This window comes from Sander vitreus, chromosome 9 (assembly GCF_031162955.1).
Source record: "Sander vitreus isolate 19-12246 chromosome 9, sanVit1, whole genome shotgun sequence".
Taxonomy (NCBI): Eukaryota; Metazoa; Chordata; class Actinopteri; order Perciformes; family Percidae; genus Sander; species Sander vitreus.
In genome coordinates, this window is record NC_135863.1 from 22249101 (window position 1) to 22276660 (window position 27560).

Consider the following 27560-nt stretch of genomic DNA (forward strand, 5'->3'; position numbering starts at 1 on the left):
AAATCCAATCGTGGCACGGCTGTCTTGGAACGCAATAGACAGACGGTGGTGGAATGCCCCCACACTTAAATTCAACTAAAATGTAACAGTGAACAATCAGTGTTGGACCTACAGTCTGTTGAGATGCCTCTCCAAACACAGAAACGATGCACAATCACACCATAAAATGTTAAGACACTCGCCGAGATACCTCGCCACTTCGCCGTTTAACCAAAGTGGAATAAACGTATAAAAGTCCAAATCTACACAAAACCCGGAATCAATTAGTAAGCTGACGGCAAATTTATACACGGCATTTAGGCAACCTTTATTGCAACGTTGGCACGGTAAGATGTCCAGACTAGTGCAACAGTAATTTTCGTTTTTTGCGTCCTGCATATGCGTCGACAATGATCTCAGGTGAGAGCCAGAGCCCTGAAAAAATATTTTTTTTACTAAAGCAGTAAGCCTATATGAAATCAGATATATTACCTACCACCATTTAGTTGTTTTGTGTTATTTAAAATAATAAATAAAATAATGTTATTTATAAAATATCTGGTCATGCCGGAAGTAATTATTCCACTCATTTTTGAAACAATGCAATTACCCGTTTCAGCCACCGCAAACTCCGCGTATGCTGGGAAGGTTGTTTTAGTTGTGCAACAGAAAACTCAGATTGGACAGATAGTCTAGCTGTCTGGATTTACCCTGCAGAGATCTGAGGAGCAGCTAACCATAGTCCTGAGAAATCCACCTGAGTTTAAAATTCCAACACAAAGAAAGCGGAAGGTAACGGACATCGAGCCGAAAATTGGGGACATCCGGCAGAATTTCCGGCAGCACCGGAGCAATCTCAGGAAGTGGGACGTCGTGGATATAGACTACATCTAGAGTAACTTAACATTGACTGGTGAAATAAGTTATTGTTATTACAATTTGTATAAATTTTTTAAATTTGACCATATGACCTTAGCAATAAACAACGGAAACGGTTCAGGCAGCGTTTAGGCACCAGCACCGCTTTCAAAGTATTGTTTTAGCACCGGTATTGGAAAAAACCTGAAAGATACCTAACCCTAACAATCTGTATCAGTGTTTTACAAAAAGCTTCAGTATTATCTCTTTATGACCTTTATAATAACGAGCACTTCCCTTAAAGTATGCTAACATAAGCTGTTCTAATTTACCGATGCGTCTCGCAACAACAAAGACAACCCTTCTGACGCTAAGATTGTTTTGAAAATGAAAGGTGACCAATCTAATGATGATGTAGACAAAGCACAGAGAGAATAACAGCCGATAAGGACAGAAGTAAAGATTAGAAAGAGTGAGGAGAATAAAACAGAATATGGAGGAGGGAGAGAGCGCGTAGACAGAAATGATCAGTCTCTAGGAAGCGAGATGTGCGTTATGAGGTTGTACATCATGTCGAATTTGACATCTTTAATTTGTTCTCACAGCAGTTTTCAGCATTCAGGAAGTGTTGTACACATGTGTAAGCACAGCAGCTCATGATACTCGGTTTCTCCATGGACTGCGTCAAGTGCTGTGCCTGGAAAGGTCGTTGAACATCACAGCAAGCTGCGATGTGAAAGGCAAATATTAGCTGTTTTGCTTAGTGCTGCTGGTTCTTAAACTGTTAAAGTAAAACACACAGACTGACTAAATAATTCAGTGAGGGATTTTTTGTGTAACAGGGTGTTCACTGACATTTTGGGGAATAGAAAGTGTTGATTTAATGTATATATGTAAAAGTAAATGAAACAAGCAGCGATGTTTGTAAAGCTAATGCACCATCAAAATGTGGGTTTAATATTCTGCAGTGAGCCTGAAAAAAACACAGAAAAGCTGTCTTAAACAGCATTTTATGATGCCATAAAAATGCTTTATTATCTCTGCTGTCACAACAAAACCTGGTGATTATTCAGCCTCTAGGAGCCCCATCACAGGCAGCTGTATTTTATTTTCGAGATTGTCTGACCCAGAGCTCCCATTATGGCAGATGAATGACTCGGCTGTTACTGGTGGATAGAGATCCACAGCAGAGCTGCAAAGCAAGTTTTGTTGTTGTTTTTGTGGAATATTTTCTCACTTCACAGCCCTCTAAAGATCAGTTGCGTGGCAGACCAAAGTGCTACAGTATGTTAACTTCAGTAACACAGTAACTGTGGATGCTAAGCTCCAATTTTCACTTTCCCTGAGCACAACATATGCTTTTAATCATGTATTTGTTTATTTAGAGCAGCGCCTTATGCTCACATATGCACAAATTATTGTTCTGAGAGAATTTGTGGTCTCTCTCAACTTCAACTTTCCATAACATGGTGAACATTTACTCCTCTTGGCTTTTAAAGACAGTCAAACCAACTGGCTCAATGAGGAATAAAACTGCCAAGTAAAACATTCAACCACACAGCAGATGAAACCATCAACTGCTTGTTGGAGCATTCAGGCATCGCCATCTCCTCTGATTTTATTGTAGTCATTTTCATTTAGCCGCCTCTGTAAACCAGATAAGAAAAGACCTCTGCTGAGCCATATGTCACCCCATTAAAAACACAGACAGGGATTCACTGAGAAGGGTTGTTTTTTGTTTCACTTCTTCCACGATGAATCCCTATCTGAGTTTTTATTGTCAGGCACAGCCTTAGGGCCCCTGAGGGTGCGTAGAGTTTCATACAGCAACGAACAACATCACCTTTGTGTGCCACCAATTGGGACATGATGGGAGGGATGGCTGCAGACAGAGAGCTTGGCAGGGTACTGTCAGAAAGAATATAATCCTCTGTGTGGAGTCATTATGTGGGGATGTGCAGAGTGGTCGTGGTTATGTGAGGAACCGTTACAATGGAGCGTTCAGGTGCTATCAGATTAGACGTCAGGAATCTGCTTCCTGTTAGGGAAAGAACATTTCCTCACTCTATCTGTATCCGACAGGTCTGTCCTCTTAGAGGGCAAACAATGGAGACAAACTAGCAGTACACAGCCATGATGTTTCTCAGATCACTTTACACAGACTGCTTTTATTACCTCTAAACGAGAAGGATCTGGATATATTATGATGTGAAACTGCTCAGCAGACCCTGTGGAAATATGGCTTCTGTTATGCCTGTAGCACACCCAAAAAGGTTTGAACAGCAGCGTCCTTCCCTGAGATGCAGCTCTCACATTTTCATTCTCCATTTGCAGTCAGGCTCAGCCAGTCACACGTGCGAGCACACAGCATAGAAAAAAATGGAAGCCGCCGCCACCTGCCATCAAGGTTAGCAGTGAAATGTGTGATTTCAAATTGAGGTATTTTCTAGCTACAGAGAAGTGGCAGCGAGAGGATGAGTGCACCCAGCTTGGGATTTTGGAGCTGCCGGATTGCCTGACTGACTTCACTCACTCTCAACGCCGCTGAACAGTCACAACACATCATGCAGCAGCCAGCCCACAGCGAAGTGGAAGGGTTGTCAGCGATGTAGGGCATGTCAGACACACCCACAGATATGTCCCAGCAGGGAGGATTCATAGACAGGGGAGCAAAATGAAGAGGCTCAAGGAGGGGAAGGTTTCCTACTGTAAGTGGTGGGGTTAATGGATATGAAGGTGTAAATTACAGAATCTAGTGAGCTATGAAGATTAAGGCTTTGCAAATAGCAATGGTGCCTTGAAGGAATTTTGGGTAGCAAGCTTTCTTTCAGAGTTTCTGCAGGCAAGGGCACTGTGAGATCATGTAAAGTAGTTCTTTTTTGTTTTAAACAGGTCTCCAGGCAAACCCTCCTGCCCACAGCTTGCTTCTCCTAATAGTGCTGCTCTGCTGCCAGAACAACTGCTTGCTAGTAACCACAGTGGAATACAAACATGCAGGCAAGGCAGTATGAGATCCCCAATCTGTCTGTGTGTGTGTGTGTGTGTGTGTGTGTGTGTGTGTGTGTGTGTGTGTGTGTGTGTGTGTGTGTGTGTGTGTGTGTGTGTGTGTGTGTGTGTGTGTGTGTGTGTGTGTGTGTGTTTCCTGCTTTTTCTTTCTGGTTTAGGCCTCGCTAGGTCATGTGTGAGAGGTCAGTGAAGGTGTGTCCAAGCATACTTGCTATTGTTGTTTATATTTGTGTACAATATGTGCATGAAGTTTTGGAGAAGTAGAATATAAACAGAAGGGTTTAGTGATTGTCTTCACAGCCAGTCGCATTATTGGTATCATTCCTTTGAAGCAGCTGTGCCAATCACAGTGGGGCATGAAGAAAAAAAACTCTCCAAATGGAGAGAAGAGTGCAAATCAGTTTTTCCAAATAGGGAAATATTGTTGTTTTCTGTGATCTGCCTTATAGGACACAAACACACAGCACTCCAAATGTGTTGCCGAAGGCAGACGATGAGCCTTTGTAAATTGAATGTATATTTGTGGAGATATTAAATGTCTGGTCAGGTTTTTTTCCACACCGATGCATGGTTTTATTCTGAAACAGAATGATCCACACCAACTATTCTGTGCAGGTACTGCATAATTCCTGAATAACCCCTATGAGATTTAACCAAAACAATCACGCAGTCAGAGTTGTAATTGTAGCATATTGTAATTAATGGTTGCATATAAAAAAAATCAGAGGAGACACTTTTTCTCGTGTGTGCTGTGTGCTTATCCCCCTGTAATAATAATAATAATAATAATAATAATAATAATAATAATAATAATTAGGGCTGTCAATCAATTAAAAAATGTAATCTAATTAATTACATACTCTGTGATTAATTAATCGAAATTAATCGCATACATAATTAACGGTGCCTGAACCGATACTTTTTAAGAAAGTAAAAAAAGAAAAGAAAAAAAAAGGGTATTAAACAACAGTTGGTGACATTTAAATAATGTCTTGTTTATTGCTAAGGCCATATGGTCAAAATTAAATGATTTAATAATAATGTATAACAATAACAATAACTTATTTAACTAGTAACGACAAAAACAACAACCAGATGGGAAAAGGACATTTACAATAACTTCAAATGCACCACGAGGCTGTAGTTTACCAGTTTCATTGAACGCACCGTCTGTGTTGTTTCTCCGACTGCAGCTGCAGATTGTTACATCCCGGTGTTGAATCCTCTACAGTAAAACACAGTCAAACTTTACACCGTTTAGCGTTAGCTGTCAGCATTTTAACCGTGTTTAATCCAGCTACTAGCTAGCGGTAGGCTAACGTTAGCTGCTGTTGAGTATAGTGTTAACTAGCGTCACGTGCAGCGGTGTTTGTGTTTCCTGTAACGTCTGTTTCAGAGCAGCAGAGAGAAGTGCAGACATATCAGTGGCACCAGATTTCGGTAGTCAGGGTTGGCAGGAAGAAGATTTTTACAAGTAAATGTTCCAATTAATTATCCAGGCAGAACATTCTCGTCTCCCTCCTTCATTTTACAGTCCAATGGTGGCTAGAACGGCTCCGGGTCAAACGTCTGCGTTATTTTGACAACCCTAATAATAATGATAATAATAATAATAATAATTAGGGCTGTCAAACGATTACATTTTCTTAATCGCGATTAATCATTGAATTTCTATAGTTAATGTTTTATCACATGATTAAAATTCTATTATTTTGCATTTCAGAACAGTTTTTAAGTACATATTAACAATGGAAAGCAATTCTTACCAGTGTATCTTGATTGGGAATCAAATGAATGCAAAGAAAATGACTTTATGAACTTGATTTTAAGATTTGTATTTGTTTATTATATATTTAATCTAGTCACACATTTGAATCTAGAGTCAATATTAGGGTTGGGTATTGTTTGGTTTGGATACCGGTGCTAAAGTGGTACTTTTAAAACAGTACCGGTGCCTTAACGGTGCCTGAAGCAATACTTTTTAAGAAAGTAAAAAAAAAAAGAAGGGTACTAAACAGTTGGCAACATTAAAGAACGGCTTGTATAAATGATTTAATAATAATGTAATCACTATAACAATAACTTATTTCACTAGTAAATAGTTGTTGAATGACAAAAACAATCTGTTGCCTGTAACGTCTGTTTCAGAGCAGCAGAGAGAAGTGCAGACATATCAGTGGCACCAGAATGAGGCACCGAAATCCGCGTTGCTATTCCTGCAGCAGCAGGATGTGTTATGAGGAAGTACGGCAAAATAGTAGCCTGTTAGGCACGACGCAAAGCCGAGGGAAGTGAAAATAAATTAATAAATGGCGGCATGCGATTAATACGATTAAAAAAAATTACGCATTATGCTCGGCCCTTAATCGCATCGCGATTAACGCGTTAATGCTGACAGCCCTAATAATAATAATAATAATAATGTCATTCATGTAACCCCAGCCCACTTTACATACAGAAAACAAAAAACAACTGTGTTAATGAAAAATCTTGGCTAAAAAGTCTCAATTTAAAACAGAAATGAACTTAGTATTGCAGACTGAGGCAGCTTCTGTGGTTTTTTTGCAGCAGCCTGGTGTTGGTTGTGTATGATTTTATCAAGGTAACCGCAATGAATCACTGTGTAATTTGTCGTGGCACTTTTCAAGAAGAAACTGCAGATACACATTCTGTCTGTCCTATTGCCTTCAGGTGGCTGTAGGGAGAAAGCAGATATCATAAAGTGTCTCATGTCGATTGTTCAGGATCATTTAGTATAGGCTGGCTCGTGGTACTAAGTGACACACAGACCCAGTGTTAGCCAGAATACCAACTCCTCTGCTTGCACTTCTTGCAGGTAGCTCATATCTGTTGCACCTCACCTCCCGCTTTCTCATCATACTAGCTGCTGGAAATACCATACTGATGGGCAAAGTGCATTTCAAGGTGAAGAACATACCCCTTTGGCTTCTTGCACCACATGTTGCGCCACTATATTAATTTCTAGTAACAGTCTACTTCTCTAATTGTACCTGAAATAGGAACTCAGCCTTCATCTGTGTGTACATCCCTCACTTTATTTGAAGGCATAGTTATCAAGCATATGTGCACGTTCATTTCACCGTGGCATCACTTGATCTAAAAATACATGTTCTTTTTAGTAATCATATAAGTCACAATATGAATTATTCATTATACATTGACAGTAATTGTTACGGCCTACATTTAGTGCGTATAGAATATTGTTGGGTAATTTGAAAAAGGGGGAACGCAGTTCATTCAATTTTCTCATTTCACAATGCCCTGAAAGCGAGAGCAAAGACACATTGAAGAGAAGGGGGGGGATCCAAGGTGGATAGAATGTGTTTGTGATGATAAGCTAGGATGGATTATTTTCTTGCCACTCCGACAGCCAAGATAATGCAATTTATTTAGGACGAATGAAGACGCCACAAGTGCCGCTCTTGTAACAATACACCCTCAATTTCCTCGTCAGTCTCGCCTTGCGCAGGCCTGCTGAATTGGTTGTATTGAATTGCTGGCATGTTACTCCTCTCTAGGCTGATTCAGTGTGACGCTCGGTTCACAAGGTGCTCACTGAGAGCGCATCGGCTGCTTTCTGCTGTCTCAGGCTTCTGGCATTGGAGCTAATTACAAGTGTTGCGTGCGTGTGTGTGTCACACAGAGAGGAGGAAATGGAAGGGAACTAGAATCAGAAACCATCTATGTATTTTTGTTTTGTATATTTTTCATGTGAAAGTATATTCTAAACTTCTTTTCTTCTTGGGTCTCCACAGCTCAATTTCTTTTATGTCACATACACACATTTTCACCTCAGGATATGACTGTATATTGATAATAGCACTATGTAAATAAATAATAACTTGGACCAGTTAAACGGATTTGGCAAGCCATAGTTATTTTAGTAATCCAGTGTTGATTGCAGTTTTCAGCATGCTCAGTAATAATTAATGCACTACTGTAGTGGAATGTTTACAGACTGCAGTCTGCATCCAGTGTTGTTTTCACCCCTTTCACCCCTGGACACACACACTCTCACACATACACAAAGGTGAGTGTATACATATACAGCCAGACCGGCAACGCATGTGGTCAGACAGACAGAAATAGCTGCTCCCTCCCCTGCAGCGCTCATCAATCCTATATAGTTTGTCAGAGGCCGCTCTGCCCAGGCTCGGTGCAGTAATCACATTGCCACACCTGCTCCATCCACAACCTTCTCTCTCTAAGATGTGAACACATTCCCAAAGGATGCAGGTTGGCGTCTGCTGCCTTTCAAGTGGTCAAGCTGGGTTCAAGCCCAGATTTGGCAAGTATCTAAGCTGTCAGTTGTCCTTGAGCACTGACTTCCTGCCAGCCTGGGAAGGCTCAGTAGCTGACCAGGTGCTCTGATCTCCCTGTGGTGGGGGGATCAAAAGACTATTACATTATCATTCTTTACAACAGCTGACTTCATACCGTATGTGACCCCTTGTGTTAACCGTGTTGTAGTTCTGTGGTCTTTACAACCACATGTCCAGATTTATTATATCACTACACACACTGAAAGGCCCCTTTATATTGTGCGGTCAATCAAAAACTGTGATTCTAGATCTCACTGAGACACATCCACTAACGGCAGATTTATAGCTTGAGCTACTAAAGACAGCCTGTGTTATAATTCTTCTACATTAAATGATGCAGAATACTCTTGTGGGCTAGTGTATTGCTATTGCTAGAAAAGAAACATTTTTATATATATATATATATATATATATAGGGCATGATTTTTCTTCTTTTCTATCCAGTCATTTAGTGTGGGATTTATCTGGCGTACCACTGGTTTTGACTGACAGTTGGTGCAGTGGGTTAAAAGGGAGAGGTGGAAGCTTGGTTTCGGGGAGGCGAGGCACGCTGACCCTCCCCGATTTGTGTATGACCTCATGGACTGTATAGCTGAAGCGTTTGGTGTAATACCCAGACTACAGACTGTCAGCCTCTGCACACATTGGACTGTCTCACTCTGCAGAGTGCAGACTGACTGCTGAGGCGCTGACATCATCAGCACAAACCAGAGCAGCTCCACCAACAAGTAAACGTAACCTCTTGTCTCTCTCCATCTCGTCTTCTCTTCTGTTCCACCTCCTTCCCTCCCTCTCCGCCCTCATGTAGCTAACCTCTGCAAATCAATCCATTTGAAGTCATCTGAGGGCCACATTGCGGTCTGCATCTTTGTGCTTGAGGGAGGTGTTATCTATATTTCAGCAGAAATAATTTTAATATTTCCTCCGCTGTGTAGTCAGCTTACCATAGCAGTAATTGTAGCTCATCTGCAGTGAGTGACTTGCCTGTCAGGGGACACGCTGATACATGGATCATATTCCTACCTGTGAGTCTCTCTGACTCTGTCCATCCTGTCAGGGGAGAGATGGAAACTTGGAGTCACTCAGGTCATACAGATGACTCAGTGAACAGTAACAGTCATTGCTATAGCAACATAGTTATATAGACATAGTTGTATTTCACTCTCACCTTTGTCAGGCACAAAGTTTTAGAACACAGCCCTGGAAGTGAATGGCAAGCAAAACAGACAGACCGATAGATGCACTGCAAGCTAAAACATTGACCTAACGTTACTGTAATTTGCTGACATCAGACTTGGAGAGGAGAGAACACAAGTGGACTGCTGTTCCCCCAATTCACCCTCATAGTGTTTTTTCTCTTTTCGTGACCAGGATAGTTCCGCATCATCCTCTCATCGAAGTTATAAACATTGACACCCGCTTCGACACAAGGGGAGGTGTGTAATTTGTGGGCCTTACGCAACTTGCGTAGTAAGCGTACAGGGCACTCAGCTTTGTTTAAAGCTCTCTCGTTGGACATTTCAAGCGCTCTTGGGGCTCCTCTGGTGGCCACGGGGGACCCTGAGCAGGCAGTTATGCTCCGGGTCGGCTACAGTAAAGAAACATGAGCACCTGGGTTGGGGTGCACTGGTAGCCAAATATTTACATAGTATTCCACATAACCGTACTGTCCTTGGTTTGATTCCATGTACCTCTCACTCTCCCCTCATTTCCTGTTGGCGATCCAATGAGGGTGAAAAATCTCGCAATTCATTTATTGCTCTCTTGGACTCTACTGTAGCTATATCACTGTTTTCCAGATTTCAAAATGTACTTTGGTGAGTAAAACACCATCATAACGATGAATAATAATGATCTGCAGGAAATTCTTGATCTAGGCTCCAGATGTGTTGTGGCTTAGGTGACAATTAGGCATTGACAGAGCCACTTACACAGATTCATTATGTATGCCTTTTTTTTGCTCTGTAGCATCACTAAACACATTAAACACATGTTCACAGTGGCCATCATGCAAATGACAATATGAATATTTTACACTACAGCACAGTGATGATGACAACGACTGTATTTACGCCCATACTTTGCAGTTTAGCGCAGCTATCCATATGGCTCTTAACTGTTCTGTGTGCCTCAGTACCTTTTAGAGACGCACTGTAGCATTACATTTTAACGGGGCAGCTTTTGCTGGGCCCATGTGATGGCTTATCACGCTCATAAGGTGGGAACACTTGAACAGGCCAAGGCATGATCTCTGTCTCAGCAAAGCTATTACAAGGTTCAGTGAGTCCAAGCACAGCAACGCGGCGGGTGATAAGCAGGTGTATATACAGTAAGTGTGTGTGTGTGTGTGTGTGTGTGTGTGTGTGTGTGTGTGTGTGTGTGTGTGTGTGTGTGTGTGTGTGTGTGTGTCAGTTTATTCCTGCAGAGTTCAGTGTTTCTGTCAGCACAACCTTTTCTGCAGGCTTTTTATATTGAATTTGCCAACCACTCAGCTCCAGACTTCACGGGATGCAAGACATTTGCCCCATCGCAATCCTCTTTTATGGTCCGTTCTAAATCCTGGGTGTATGTATGATCCATTGGGGAGTGGCTTCACAAATGTGCCACAAGGCTAAGATAATCTCTCTCCTGAGAGGCATAGGAAAAACTTAAGACGGCCCCATGGAGCAGTGAAATGTCACACAGAAGAACATATTTAAAGACATTCTGCACAGGATTCAAGAGATGTTGCGGTATCCGTTCAATGTCAGGAGCGACAACCTTACATCATGTATTTGATTAGTAGAAGTATAAATTTAAAGCTTAGACCTGAAAGCTGAACTTAAGTAATATGTCTCTCTTTCTTTTTATCTCCATAAACTGTAGTGCCACACCTACTGTAGTCCTTCTCTCTCTCTCTCTCTCTCTCTCTCTCTCTCTCTCTCTCTCTCGCTCTCTCTGGCTTCGGCTTCTTCTCTTCCTCTCTTTTTCCTTTCTGTCTTTCGCACAGAAAAAGAATGACACAGTAGGAATGGAAGAGGCGACCTATTTTAAGACCAGTGTGTAATTAATCATAAGCTAGCAGCAAGCATTAAGAGAGAAAATGTATGATAGCTCCCTCTGTGACTTTCTGTCCCTCCCTAGCTGTCATTCTCTCTCTCTCTCTCTCCCTCTCTCTCATTACCAGTCCATCTCTCTCTCTCTCTCATACATGTGCTTCTCTATAATAACATGTAATTTGTATCCTTGCCTCTTTTGCAAAGACCAGGGTCTCTCTGTCTCATGCCTTTTTTTTTATCTGTTTTTTTCACTTGCATATTAATTTTTTGTTTCACATCTTTGCACACACGCACACTCCTAATTATGAAAACCGCAAAATGTCATCCAACGGCCTGTCGTGAATGTTTAAACACTAAGCCAGTCACATTTCATTTTAAGTTATGTGCTGCATGGTAAGGGCTGATTCCGTGCATGTTCATCCATTCATGCAGAACATTTCTTTGGGCAGAGATGTTACCATAGTCACAATCCATAACATGCTATTGTACATGGGATGTCACCACCAAGACTGCAGACTGTTTGTGGACAGATGGTGAACAAAACAGTCTCATTTGTGCCTAATAAGTCATTACTAATTGTCTGCGGATTGGATCAATGTCCTATTCTGCTCCAGCTCAGCTCTCAGTCTGTATCACCACAGACTGGTAGATAGTAGCTAAGGAAAAGTCCTTTTCATCTCATTATTAAGGCAGTTTTGCTGGAACTGGTCAAATTATGTCAATAAATGGTTTCTTTTATAGAGAAAAATGGAACAATAAGAATAGAAGGTTTTTAAGGCATTAAACGCATGCATGCCCACACATGAATAAACACACCAGCTATGCTCTTATTTTTCAGTTGGTGATGTCATCCACTTAAATCCTAAGGAGCTTATTGATTATTTTTATAAGATTTGTCACTCTCATTTTTCACAACAGCAAAAACCCTGTGCAGCATACAGAGCGCACAGAGCTGCAGTATTACTCTGTGGTGTGATTGACTCGGCGAATTGTCATAAGAAGTTTGGCCTTTTTGCTACTGACACCTCCCTGGCTAAGGCGATTTGATGACCCAGTCCTCAGCTGTCAGTTCCACTGTGTGCATCACTGCCTTTTCACTGCAGCAGATACATGTCTGCCTGGGCTATGACTTAAAGTGGAGAGGCGTTTGTGTAGCTGAGGTTTAATACCAAAACTGCATGTAGAGATACTCACTTGCCAGACTTATCTTTGGCAGTATAAGTGTGACTCAAGCAGATTAATGCATAGGGAGGGGTTTGTAGAGCACACAGGTACGTTTTGAGATGTTAGCAATTTAAATGTAAGTATTTAAAAACTGAACTATTGCCATAGATCTTTACCTCAACATATCTGACTTTTGCTTTTGATGGGACCATACTGACCTTTGGTGTTACTTATTTGTTTATAACATTACAAACACAAAGGTTATTATTTTCATGTTGGTTCTTTCCAGGTCAAAGTGCATCTTTTATTTCATTCATTGACACCTGTACACTAGCTTTTTACAGTGAGCAGTAGCATTGCACAGCACTTGGAAAGTATTAAGTACCAAGTAGCTGTCAGTGGATTAATATCCTAATTTCATCAATGTCATGCACCACTAATATGATGATTATGTATGTATTGCTTAACTGGTTAAGCATCATGATTCGAAGCAACACAGATTTGTTTGTTAGTCGCCATTCATGGTCCCCGTAGAATAAATTCTAATGACTTTGGTGATCCTAAAACTTTTCCTCTGGCACCCCCAGCAAAGTGTTCACTTATCAGGTGAAATATCACAACATCTACATGCACCTGATGGCTTGGCACTAACATGTTGTTCAGACGTTAATGGTCCCCAGAGGAAGAACCCTACAGACTTTGGTGATCCTTTGATTTTTCTTCTGGCGCCACCATGAAGTTGAGTTTTGTAGCTTTGAGTGAAATATATCATAATTTTAACTAGTTTTGTTTAAACTTAAAACCCAAACAATGAACTATAACTAATCAACATGTAGTGTATTTCTGGTTTAGAGACAGCAGTTATGTTACCCTGCTAAAAAAAGGCTGGCTACCTTTAAGCTGAACTAGTTTAGCTTTTTTGTAATGTCTAGCGTTAGATTTAGCTAATTTAAAGTACACTATGATATGCTAATGCTGTATATTATTGTTGAAGTACTTCAAATGACACATTCATACTATTTAAACTCCATAAAATGTCACCTGAAGCTGGCATTTTATGGATTTTATGTCACAAAGACATTTAATTTCACAGTGGATTAGAGAATCCGACTTTTCAGAATTGAAGCTACTGTACTAAGCATTTTTGTATCAAAGTGAAGCCACCTTGAACAGCTTATTTCCCAAAATTTTAGCATTTTGACATTTTTTTATTCCACCCAGAGTGAGCGAGCGTAGGCCAAGTTTGAGTCAAAATGGCTATTCACATCACATCACCTGATTTACCTGAACAGTTGCTGTGGACAGCAGCACTGAAAGTAGGTTTAGGTTCATGCTAATAATCTCCCACCTTCACCTATTTGTTCCTCATGAAAACACACCAAAGATAGTGTTGGTGACATGCTTTTATCCACCTTTGCTTGATGCGACGACAGAATAGAGAGCATAGTCGAGTTGTGAGCATGTGGCAACAGTAAACCAATCATTTGAGCATGCTTAAACAACACTGAAAGCAACAATGGAAGTCATATTTCCTATGTTTTTGGAAACTTAACTTAACTTCATGATTTATCATAACTTACAGTGTTGAGGACGCTACTTTGAAAACGGTAGCTAGTTAAGCTACAAGCTACTCTTCATTGGAAGTGGTAAAGGTAAAAGAACACAACACTTTTGTTTAAATTACACTACAAACTACCATTACTACTTAGGTTATGGTTAGGCGTTGCCCAGATAACTGGTTGGTATTAGGGTAAGGTTGGATTGGGGTTAAGGTAAGAGGAAACACAAACTGATGTGAATGTAGCATTTTGTTCACACTAGCCCTAATACTGGAACCTTTGCATGATTTTGAAAATAGCTACATTACCCAAATGCTAGTGGCAATCGTAGTTAAACTAGTAGATTCACTATTTGTACCGTTGCTAGCCTAGTTGACACCAGACCCTTCTCAATTGTAACTGAGAGTGGGTCTGGGGAAGGTTCATTCACAGCCCATTTCCAAAGGGGCGTCACCAACCGACGGCATTCAAATGCCTCTGGATATACCCAAAACCAATTGGAGCAATGAAGGAGATGACGCTTCAACGTTGCTGCGCTATCGTCATCATGTAAAGCCCGCCTCAACGGTTGTGATTGGTGCCTCGGTTTGGAAAAATTGGAAATGGGCTTGAATGGGCTCTTGGCCAGACGGACTTGCAGAGCAAATCTCAAATTTGCCGGAAGTTTGTCAGGGTTTTCCCAGGCTATACCGTCGCTATTCCCCAACACTGATTTATCAGTAATTTACCAAAAACGTATATTTCAAACTATAGGTCTACAATAAATTTGTTATGTACACTGGCATTATCCACCCATAAATGGATGGATGGATGTGGATGGATGGATAGATTTAGACCTAACCAGGCACACACATTGACCATATCCTGCAAGTTTATATTTGATTTTACGAGACATTCAATGCTCAGTACTTACATATTTTACCATCTCCATCGGTACATCATTAACCTTTAAGCACTGTATGTTTTCAAATCACGTACAGTGTTGTTTTTTCCCTCCCTGCTGTTGATTTAAGAAATAAGCCTGTCTCTAATGGTTTTTCTCATTCAGCGAATCACTTTTATGTATTTTCAAAGGCAGCCTCTCCATCATCTCCCCTGCCCTGTGTATCAACAGCAGCCTCTCTGCAGCCGTGGGAGTCTATCGCCCAGTTTCACAGGAAATTGAACACACTCCCATGTACTGAGTCAGGGTCAGACAACATCCAGAAATGCACACGCATTTGCTTGCATGTGTACACACATGCATAAACACACTCACACACATACAAATGAAAAGTATTCCCAGACTTGCAGGGGAACTGCACTCTGTGTTCTGGACAGCATCTCTCTGCTCATACATGATTGAGTCTGGGTGTTATTATGGAGAAGATGCAGTGTATTAGATGGCCTGACAGATTGTGTCAGGGGCTGCAATCCTGCAGGATTGGATAATAAAAAGACACTTAATCTAGCTGGTTCCCTACAGTCCTTTGCACACAAAATAAAAAATCCTGATGCCCCCTCTGCGGTCTAACCGTCCTTGTCAAATTCTCCTCCTCCCTCTGTCCCACTCTAAAATATAGGAGCAATAATTACGACTTAATCTCCTCAATCTCGGCCATACATCCGCCAAAATATTTCCCATGAAGAGTCACAGAGTTATAGCTCAGCAACATAAAATGTGTTTATTACCTCCTGCAGTAATGTGCCATTAAAATAGGTGCCCACACCAGTATGCATGACTGGGCGATGATCAGCTGATTTACGAGGGCCTTGGCTTATCAGGAGGACCTGGGATGAGAGGCAGGAGAACGACAGGAGGGGGTTGACTCAGCACACTGTCCTTCGCCTGGCGAGCATCAGTCATGATAAACAGGGGCACGACTGCGACAACAGCCAATCTGTCACCTTGTAGAAAGTCATAGCGACTGGGACAAGTCTATGTACTGTCTGTCCCACTCTACTCCCAGGGATGGTCCCAGGATAATGAGAGGGGCATAATGCTTGCTCACTGCCTGTCATAGTTTGTCAACATTCAAGGCACTTTCGTAATGCTCTTTCTCTGTACAAAATAAATAATACATTCATATTTGTCTCCCACTCTTTCTGCCTTTACAGTGGAGAATAACCCATGCCAGACCAACCCCTGTCTCCATGGAGGGAGCTGCTTGCAGGAAGGTGATGGCTATAGCTGCTACTGTCCTCAGGGCTTCTCCGGAGAGAGCTGCGAGATCGGTGAGTCACTGGCCGGTCAGGGCTGAGTGGGGAGACCTCAGGGGTCAGCAGCTGCAGGCAGATGCTGCGTCACTGTGGCATAAGAGACAGAGAGACAGGCATACGTTGGCATAACATTTACCAGCTGTACGGGAATTCATGAGGAAAGCACCAACGAGTTTCCCTATTGTGGGATTTGTTTCCTTTTTTTTTTGTTTTTGTTTTTGTTAACACGACTCTGAATTCAATCCCAATGCACTCAACGCCAAGAGGAGCATTCCTGTCAGGTTCAGTAGCATTGAATCAGGCTTTCTGACTGAAAGTGAACTGGGAACATCCATATGCTGCAAGTCAGCCAGTTATGACAGAGGCTGCTGAGCGTGTGCTAATGTATATCCGCTCAGCTGTGTGTGTGTGTGTGTGTGTGTGTGTGTGTGTGTGTGTGTGTGTGTGTGTGTGTGTGTGTGTGTGTGTGTGTGTGTGTGTGTGTGTGTGTGTGAGGGTTTCACCTTCTGCCCCAGGAGTAGTTGGCAGTTTCTTTCCTCTCAGCTGTGTGGAAAATGTGGCTGTCAGAAAATGGCTGTGGACTGTTTTTGTGTGTGTTTGTGTGTGTGTGTGTGTGTGTGTGTGTGTGTGTGTGTGTGTGTGTGTGTGTGTGTCCGTGTGTGGGGACACATGGCCCACAGAGGAGCCATGATAAGGATCAGTGAGGGATGGAGCAGCTGATTAAAGTGCTGAAGGAAAACAGGAAAATAAAGAAGAGAAAAAGTAGATGTGGCATTTGCAGAAAATATCAAAGTGAATTCAGCAACACAAACCTCACTCGGTTTGATTGAGCTGTAACACATCACAGTTGGTACAAAGTTGTTGTTGATGGCGTCCTGTCTGGCACATTGATTCTAGCTCCCAGCCAAAGAACCGTGGGTTGAACCATAGTAAATATTAGATTATGTGCAGAAGCTGCCCTTTTTTGTGGTGCAATGTGGGTCTAGTCTTACATTTGGTTTCTCTTTCTTTGGGCAGTTTTGGCCATTCCTGTTTTTATGATTAAAAATGTGGTGTTGATCTGAGTGAAAGTAATCAAGTGTAAACAGTTAATAGACAGATGCACCATCAGAATTCCTTTTCCTGAACTTCCTAAATTAGAAAAGAGCACCAAGCACGTTGAACCTTTTGTTAGTCCGACTTCTCGAGCTCTGCGTGTTCCATAATTATGCGTACAAAGACAACAGGCCGAGCTGAGGCTTTAAGGGTCATTACTTATGGAAAAAGGACATAGATCAGGGGTCAGAGGTCATGTTAAGCCTATTGTCCTGGGTCTGATTATCAATAACCTTTCATTCTTATACACAGAAAGACGATATTATGCAGCATTTAGGTGTGCCAGTGCATTAACACCATTGGAGATCAATCAACGGTCTGGAGTTGGATCAATAATTGGTGATAAATGCATGTTAACTCTTTGTAATGATTTGCTGCAGTCGATGTGTTTTGGGTTTCTTATTGAATGAGACCAAACTTAATGTTTTTTTTAGAAGATATTGGAATAAATTATCACATTTTTGCCTTAATTTCGGAAGGAAAGAGCATTCATAAAATATTATATATATTCTGTTTACTGATTTACTGATTATTTCTGCACTTGCTGTCTGTCCTTCGGCTGTCTTCTCTCAGGAGTGTTTAATTGCCTTTCCCAGTGTAACTAAAGTGTTGTGATGTTGATTATGTTGCTAAACAGCTGCATATCTGATGTTTTTAATAATAATTTCGGCCATAGGTTAATTGCTTATTACAGCAAATGCTTGACCACAATTTTACCAACTTCACACGGCGCTGTTCTGAAGGAATTAGGCCTTAAGGAAAGTGTGCCTTATATTCTGTGTTGCATTTAATATCCGCAGCTACTGTTTCCTTCAGTTCATCATTTGTGGTTGACTATCGTATTCTTTGTCCTTTGGTTCCAAACAAGTTTAGATACACCCACCACAGCCCCATTATAGCCTATAGAGCGGCATATAAACCTATATTCGCTGCACTGCCTATGCTCTTTATGTGAAATGATTATTTAGGCAAAATGTGGCAGTGGCACCACAGCTGCAACGCACCTTCGAGGATGTCTCGAGAACATGGCTTGTAGCTGCAAATATTTGGCAAAAAGCGTTTTGGAGAGCTGCATTATTGATGGCCCGTGTTTCTACTGTGTGTCGTTAATATTTATGAGAACGAGAGAGAGAGAGAAGCTGTGGACATCTCAGTGTTAGCACTCCAGCTCCACTAGATCCTCATCTTTAGAAAGTCCTCTTCATCTATGTTCCTGACTTAATCTGGGGACACATAGATTACAATCTGTAAAACACCGTTCTAAAAATCTAAGTTTTAGGCTTAAGTAGTATACCAGGACTGTTTGGTGGTAAAGTCTGGTCTCTTCAGCAGAATAAGTGATTAATGAGGCACAATACAGCCAGTCAGTTTGATGGCCATGTGTTGAGATACAATAATGAATAATATTTGGCTTCCCCACAGCTGGAATGAACATTTTTTCACATATATGATAAAATCAAAACAGCGATATAAACAAAATGCACCTCTGGGGGATTCTACTCTTCCACTGATTATGATGAGATACAATAGTCAAATATTTCAGTCTTAATTTTTCCAATCCTTTTACAAAAAAGTCTCTGTCTGTCCTGCTGCTCTGGAAAAGTATTGAAAGGATAACTGTACATGTGGGAAAATTCAATGAATCTGCATGTTTTGTCCCATTAGACCTCTACTCTTCATTCATATTAGGACATAGAATTTGGTAACATCATGTAGTTCCTGTGTGGGTGTCCAGAGCCTTTGGACTGAAGATCAATCAAGCTGTGCAACACAGTCAAAGTATCACTTCAGATGTTTTTGTACATTCTACAAAATAATTCAGATCAGACAGTATGCAAGAGCACATGGCATGTGAACTTAAGGAATTGACACTAAGAGTGTATAACCACAACAAATTATGTATCTCTGTCTCGTTACTTTGCTTACTAAAACTACGCATTTACTGTACGTATAGCACTAGTGTCAGAAAGATTGTTTCACTGTGGTTAACTTACAAAAAAACATACAAGCCTTTTTCAGACATTTTGAGATGTCACAGTAGAAAAAGCAGAGGTTTAAATAATTAAATAAATGATGGCTGAATTCCATTTAGCTGCTTCAGTTTCAGGGTCCTGGTGTACTGTACATGTGTACACCAAAATGTAATAAAGCCATTGTTTTTCCTGCTGTGAGAAAGGCCTACTCCCAAATTTATCACAATAGAAGAAAACACGGCAAGGTTACACTTTTGATCTAATACAGAAGGGTGACAGTTTGTTCACGCTGGAAACCAAAGTTGACAAAACAACCATTTTTGTGTGCAGGGGGGAATGGTTGTATCGATAAAAAAAGACATCAGATCAGCTGCATTGTATGTAGGAAATAACGGTCCTCATCAGCAGATTGAGTTTGTTCAGTTAACAAAGTCAACAAAGACAACTTTATTTTTTACTTTATATCAACATAGAGTGAAAGGGTGAGGTGCTCAGAATCATATAAAGTAAGGACATTTACAGTACGATGGCATCTGAGCAAACTAGAGCTGGGCGATATGGAGAAAATCAAATACCCCGATATTTTTGACCAAATACCTCGATATCGATATTGTGGCGATATTGTAGGGTTGACAGTTGGTGCTTTCACAAAATATGCACACAATGAGATTTTTGATAAATAATCATTAGTTATGTTGATATAATAATAACAGTCTGGTGTGTTCGGAAAATTCCATCACTCTACTGTAATGCAGCCTTTAAAACAAAAGGAAAAGATAACACTTGTGTCATATCAGGGTATTACAATATCCAAAATTTAAGACGATATCTAGCCTCATATATCGATATCGATATAATAACGATATATTGCCCAGCCCTAGAGCAAACCCAATTTGCTGATGAGGAACTTCATTTCCCACAATAAATGCAGCTTACCATTTTTTTTTCTTTCAATACGACAAGTTTACCTCAATAAATTATTGCCTGACATTGACATGTTAATTAAGCTAATAAGAATAGCGTTGTTTATGAATGGGACATCTTCATTCTTCATACCAACACATTTCCCTTTGTTACCTTATATCACAGGGTTAAAGGAGAATTCCGGTCGATTTCAACCCGTAGCTCTGTTGTTTGTAAATTTGGAGTGCTGTCAGTAACGAGAAAAACTAAAACAATTGGTGCTGCCTACAGCGTGTTATCCTCCTGCTAGCATTAGCACCCAACAGGCTTAAACAGGGCAAGTTTTAAACTTGTTTTTAGCCTCTTAACATGTTCAAAATGTCATTACAAGTGCCTACCCATGTGAAGTGATTCCTACCGAGTGAACACAGTGAATCTGACTGCAGGAGATGTGAAAGAAATGCATGAAAGTTCTGCTAATTCAGCTCTGTTTAGTTCCGGTGTTGATACTGCAAGACTTAGGGACCGTCTACAAACTACAACACCGAAAAGAGATGCAAACATAGTTTCAAAAATAGGCATATTCTTATTTTTTAAAAAGTGCTGTAGTACAACTAGCTGGAAAAAAGTTATAATTTAGGTAGGTTTGGAGACACTACCTTATTTAATCATTAAATTAATAGCCTACATATTTTTCTGTTTTGTAGTTTGTAGACGGCCCCTAAGCACTCTTAACTGCCGTCTCAACACCGGAACTAAACAGAGCTGAATTAGCAGAACTTTCATGCATTTCTTTCACATCTCCTGCAGTCAGATTCACTGTGTTCACTCGGAAGGAATCACTTCACATGGGTAGGCACTTGTAATGACATTTTGAACACGTTAAGAGGCTAAAAACAAGTTTAAAACTTGCCCTGTTTAAGCCTGTTGGGTGCTAAACTAGCAGGAGGATAACACGCTGTAGGCAGCACCGATCGTTTTCGTTTTTCTCGCTACTGACAGCACTCCACATTTACAAACAACAGAGCTACGGGTTGAAATCGACTGGAATTCTCCTTTTAATATGGGTTTTAAGTACAATATATTTAGTTTATTTAGATTCACAAACCCACAGATAGATTAATAAGTTGTTTTAAAGGTCAAGATACGTCATATACGTTGTTTTACATTTATATTGTGTTTGTCTCGTTTACTTTTGTGGTTTTTAAAAATGAAATGCCATTCTTGTTGACAGCAGCAGCCATTTTCTGTTTAGTTCAAATGTGGTTTATTGTGGAGAAAACACATTAACCTGTCTCAGTCTATTGCTGAGGACGGTTCAACAAATCACTATGATTCTACCTGGAGCAGGAGTTAGGCAAATCATTTCTGGTCGACTGCTGTTTGTTCTGCAGAAGGAACTCAATCAGCCTGTCAGCCAGTCAGGTGAAAGGAAGAAAACGGGCATGAAAATCGTTTCGAGCTGTGAGACATTCATATACATCTGAATTAACCAACAAATAGAAAGACACACATAAATGCAGTGTTTTCTTCATGGCTTTTCGCAACAGAATCAATATATTGTATATGTGTGCTTTTTGGATTTCAAATGCAGAATGTGGTGTGAGGTCAAGACTCTAAACGATCCTCTTAATAGAAGGAAATTACTCTGATCGCACTATTCTCTCATCCTGTCTTTCGACCCCTGTCTCTCTTCCTCTCCATCCATCTTTCTCACTGCCCTGTGTGGAGTATCCTCCATTTTCTCTATCGTTCCCATGTTGAATTAGAGGAGATAGCAGTGCCTGAGCTGCCTTCTCACTCCGCTTTCACTTCTTTTTCAGCATTTTTGTTTTATTTCTCCTCAACTCCTCAAGCAAATCAGTCAGAAACAACAAGCAGAGCGCTGTTGGGCATAACACAACACATGTGGGAAAAGACATACACTGTCCAATCACTACCTCACAACACTACAGTAACATTCAGTCGCATTCACAGGTGGTTTAAAGAACTCCCAGGTCAATTTCAGCAAAATAAATTGAATAGCAACATCCTCTATCTGTGTACACAGCAATGTCCTCGAGTTGGTTTTCTGCTCGACAGGGAGCACATCTGATGCTTATTCATTATTATTATTGTTGTACACCTCCCCCTACTCTCTGACTTCATTTCCAATCATTGTGATTAGATCTGAGTTTTTTCTCCCACTTCCTTCCTCTCTCCCTCCCTGCTCTGTACATTTTTATCAAATGTGATTTGTATTTCTCTGACTACATCTTCACCCCTGTTGCTACTCCTGCTGGTTTCCTTGTCTCCCTTCTATCACTCTTTTACCCATTTCTCTTTCCTGTTCAGCCCATCTCCCTTCCCTTCTCTCTTCCTCCCTCCTCACCCCTCCAACACGTTGCTTTTTGGCAAGACCTACAGTATAGCACTGTATTGAAATTACTCTGCAGTGCAGAGATTGGGGTGAAAACAAGCCTGTAGCCCCCCAGCATTTTTTTTTTACCAAATAACCCATTTCATTTCCTGCCACACTTTCTCACTTTCTCACTCCCCCACAAACCCCTAACCTCTCCCACCCTTTCTCTCTCTGGCTCTGTGCTTCCGTATCTTTCTCTCTCTTGCTCTGTGTTTTCCTGTCAAAGGCCAATACAATTATTAATACAGAAATGCCTCATGCATAAATGAAACTTATTCAAGCTCACACGTTCACTCACCTGCATACTCAAACTGCCAATATGCTCACAAGGGTGTGCACAAACTATATTCTCCTTTGTACTTTTTTTCCCCCTTAACTCTTTTCCTCTCTCTCTCACACACACCTGTTTGGACCCTTATAAAACCAATATGTACTCAAGACTATATGAAGAGCTGATGCATAACTCATACATAACACATAACTGTTTAAAGAGGCCAAGAGAAACGCCCCTGCTGGGCTTCTGTATTAAACTAATTCATCCACTGAGACCCACTCCACCCACATCAGCTCATATGATTGAGCTTGAAAGATTCATGAGGTTGCGGCTATTAATATCATCGGCCCTTAACCCACCTTACCAGTGTGTCCACAGATCTGAGCGATGAGGTCAAAGTGGATGGAATAGGAAGAACAGGCTGTGGCTGAAGATAATGGTGGTTGTATTGTAGATACACACAGGCAGCTGCAATATTTGTCAGCAGATCCCCCAAAATCTGGTGGTTTGAGGTGAATTGAGGCAGAACGTGAAATTTGCATGCTTAGAGCTAGAGGTATTGTATGTGATAAAGCTGACTTACTGTATAGCCAAAAGTGTAGCAAAAGTGTGGGACAAAGAAAGCTGCGGATAGATAGTTTCTCAGTGAGTTGCAAGGGTATGAAGAGGAAGACAGATGGAAAGAGCCGGTGCTGCCATGCTGCTGCCCTCAGGAAATCCCATTCACTCCTTCATTAATGATGGGATAGATTTATGTGTTTGGCTCCAAATCCTCCAAGTTATAGTGCTTACGTCAATATGTTGTAGAGTTTCACTGCTATTTTTTTGGCTTTTACTTTTCCTCCAAATGTAGATCCGGTGCTGGCCACGGGGGGAAATACTGCACCATTAGAAAATGATGATTCATGTAATGATGAGGAGTTTGATTGCTCGCATACAGACAAGGATAGGGTTGAATACTGGAAATGGAAATTCTGGTATTTACTGGGAAAACCTAACAAAACCAATTCCCTTTTCCCAGCAAAACACCTCCAGGAACCTGGAGGTGTTGTGTCTGTGTGCACCTTTGTGTTTGTGTACTGAAGACTATACTGAAATAAAGTCACTTCCTCTCAACCTCATTAACACTATGCAAGCATCTTACCTTAAAATGTTGTTTTTCTAGTAAGGGACCGTTTGGTATTTATGGAATGGACCACCGGAGGAAAATAGGGGAGGGTCATGTCTTTTTATTCTTTGCTGAGGGGAGGGTCATCCAACATTTTTCAGTCCAGGGGGGGGTCACCCAACTTTTGTATTCATGAAACAGCAAAATTTCAAAGTGGCTTGTTTGGTGCATATTTTTCCATGTAGCTCTTAGTCTCGGCCCTACTTCACTACCAGATGGGTCTGACCCATGAGTTTGCTGGGGGGCAGTGGGAGCTGCCCCCCTGGTGGCTGAAACGGGTAATTGCATTGTTTAAAAAATGAGTGGAATAATTTTGGCATGATCAGATATTTTATAAATATCTTAAATAACTAAGATATTCAGTGTTTTATTTAAGGGTGGCCCCTTAAATAAATAACGAACAGTCCCTAATATAACTGGATCTACTTTTCAACTGCAGTAGTTCATTCTAATTTCTTACTGCTTAAACGGCAGCTCAGAGTCCAGCTGTGTGGCCAAAACATTTTGTAGGATATGTCTAGATGAAGTAAAGTGTAAACTCGGTAGACAAAAACTATGCAGGCAGTTCAACAAGTGGCTCAAAGGAATAGTGTAACATTTTGTGAAAAATGCGCTTACTCGCATTCTTGCCGAGAGTTAGACGTGAAGAAGTTCGATACCACTCTCATGTCAATATGGTAAATGTAAAGCTACCGTCAGCAGTCAGTTAGCTTAGCATAAAGACTGGCATCAGGGAACTTGCCTGGCTATGTCCAAAGGTAACAAAATCCATCAGATTAACCAATTAATTAAAAGTATATCTCATTTGTCTAATTCATACAAAAACTGAATTGCAGAAACATTGTAGATTTTGAAAGTGTATTCAACTTAATTTTTTGTTAAATATTCTGGTTTTCTATAGGGCTGCACGATATGAGGAAAATGTCAAATTGCTTGGATCATCATTCTCATTTTCATTGAAACACAAATCAAAATGTACTATAGTCATGTAGTGTGATTTTTGCAAGAATCTGTACCAAACAAAGATGTTTTCCTTTAGTCTGTAGGATAGGATTTGTAGGCCCAGGACGTCTCTGCAGCCCCACAATACTTCATTCAGAATAGTTAGACACATATTTTTCCTTTAACAAATATTGCACACCCCCCCTGCAATTAGGATATTGCACTAGTCCATATTGCGATTTCGATAAAATTGCAATTAATTGTGCAGCCCTAGTTTTCTAAGCAACTAAAGTAGCCTGACAATGATTTAACAACACATGACTCAGCACAGTGACTCGGATGAACCGTGCATGAGGCTGGATGTGACAGTGAGTGTACAAATGGCAGAGTATGTGTCTTTTGTGTGATTGATGAGCAGCAGTTTGTCACAGTTTGTCGGCAGCTGAGGAGCTCTTGAAGAGCTATGATTGGCTGGCTCTGCTATATCTACATGCCTCATTAATTTATCCACGCCAGCTACCACCACCCATACTCTTACCCCAATGCTGCCACCAGCAGTGCCTGATTGAAGTTTCTCGGCCTGCATCTCACTCAGGCTGTGATGCATACACATTTGCATTCACAAAAGCATTCATTCACACAATAAGAGACACACAAAACTGGTCAATACACATACCGTACATGTAGTCATGAAAATGCACAAATTCATTCACGATCTAACACAGAAATTCAACAACAGATACATGGAAGCACACAGATACAACCTCAAGCATCTGCAGGTGTGCAGTTAAACTCTGTTCCCACTATATGGGAGATGGGTGGACGGCATAATTTCCCGGCTTTCAATCAGCATGGACACTCCTTCCTCTCCAAACTGCTCAGGACAATGAGAAACAAAGGACATACTGGCTGCAGAGTTGAATGAGCTGCTGTGTGTGTGCATGTGCGTGTGTGTGTGCGTGTGCGTGTGCGCGCCGCATACAGTATCTCTCTGGTATAAACATACCTGCAGATCAATAAACTGCTGGCCAGGACTCACCTCACTCACTCACTCACTCACTCACTCACTCACTCACTCACTCACCCACTCACTCACTCACTCACTCACTAACTCTCTCTCACACACACACACACACACACACACACACACACACACACACACACACACACACAAACACATACACCCACACACAGTTTGCACTCTCTCATACTCACACATTCACACACTTGCCACCTTGACTTTCCTCATCTTTACTACTCTTCTATGTAATTGAGTCGTCAGCTGAAGTGTCGGGTACAGTGAATGAATATGCATGCGAGAGTCTGATATGGGTTTGGCTTAGCTCAGTGTGTTTGTGTGTGTGTGTGTGTGTGTGTGTGTGTGTGTGTGTGTGTGTGTGTGTGTGGGATGGATGAGCCAATGACTCTGTATACACTGGTATACACTGGTGACAGCTTCAGGAGCAAGTGAAGCATATAAAGGCTGGCCACGTAGAAAGCGGGACAAATTGATTTCCCATGAAGGCGGGGAGCTGGGTTTTACACAGGCGGGTCCTATCAGTGTTCCAGAAACACTTGAGAATAACACACACATACAGACACACAAGCGTCTGCACACTGGGACACATACTTATATCATCAAGTGTAAAAATGGATCACAAAATGCTACATTCATATGAGAGTGCACACAAACAAAAAACATGCACTCATGCAGCAATGCACACATATGTTCTGGTCAAATGACTTTAAAGGTACCCTGTGGAGTTTTGGACCACAAGTAGCACTAGCAGTGTTTTTATAAGTAGGTCAATGTTTTGTTTGCAACAGAATGAAAAAAAATGTAATTTCTCCTTGCAGGATTAATAAAGTATGTCTTAATCAAGTAGGAAGTATACCCGTAGCCTTAGGTTGCTTTCACACATTAACAGTTTGGTCCGTCTTAAACCGAATCCTGGAGCGTTTGGTCGAATAGTCCGGTTGGCTTAGGTTGATGTGAAAAGCTCATTCAAACTCTGGTGCGGACCAAACAACCGAACTCTGATCCACTTGAAAACGGGGGTCTCAGTGCACTAGAATTCAGTTTACTAACCGAACCATATGAAAAATGTAACAATGTTGTAACTTCACCCCGAAATTGCACCGAGTTTACTGAACTACAGACAGGGTTTCCCGCAGCACTTTGCAGTTAAGGCGGCCGCCTTAACAACACCGGCCAGAGACAGGGTGATGGACTTACCGGAGCGTTGGTTTTATTCTTTTGTTTCAACGAAGTGAATACATGACGAAGTGACTGGAACTATCCATCACCTCTCGCACGTGGATTCTCAACGTCAACGTTTTTTTTAAGCACTACACGCAGTTCACAACACACGGTTAGTTAGCGTAGTTAACACTACACACAGTGAAATTACGTATCCTGTTTTTATTTCACGCATACTAACTGCTTTGAGTGAGTGAAGCTATTGGCTGAGCTCTGTTATCTCAGAGCTGTTTGTTTTGGAGAAGAGTTGTCTGGCGAAGTGGAAGAGAGCGTGTCACAGAAGATAATGGGAGCCATGCGAGAAACACTGTTATAGCACGTTTTTTAAATAATAAAATAATTAAAATGTTGTGTTTAATAAGTAGGCTAATTGTTAAATGTAGTACAGAGTCTGTAGT

At 41.1% G+C, this 27560-nt stretch overlaps 1 protein-coding gene across 1 annotated transcript in view; it reads left to right on the forward strand.

Moving 5' to 3' along the window:
- The window catches only part of ncanb (neurocan b), a 124993-nt gene that overhangs the window by 39286 nt on the left and 58147 nt on the right, over positions 1 to 27560 (forward strand). Inside the window, exon 9 of the mRNA XM_078259302.1 lies at positions 16045 to 16161. Coding sequence (XP_078115428.1) covers positions 16045 to 16161 — 117 coding nt within the window. The remainder of the gene's footprint in view (positions 1 to 16044; positions 16162 to 27560) is intronic.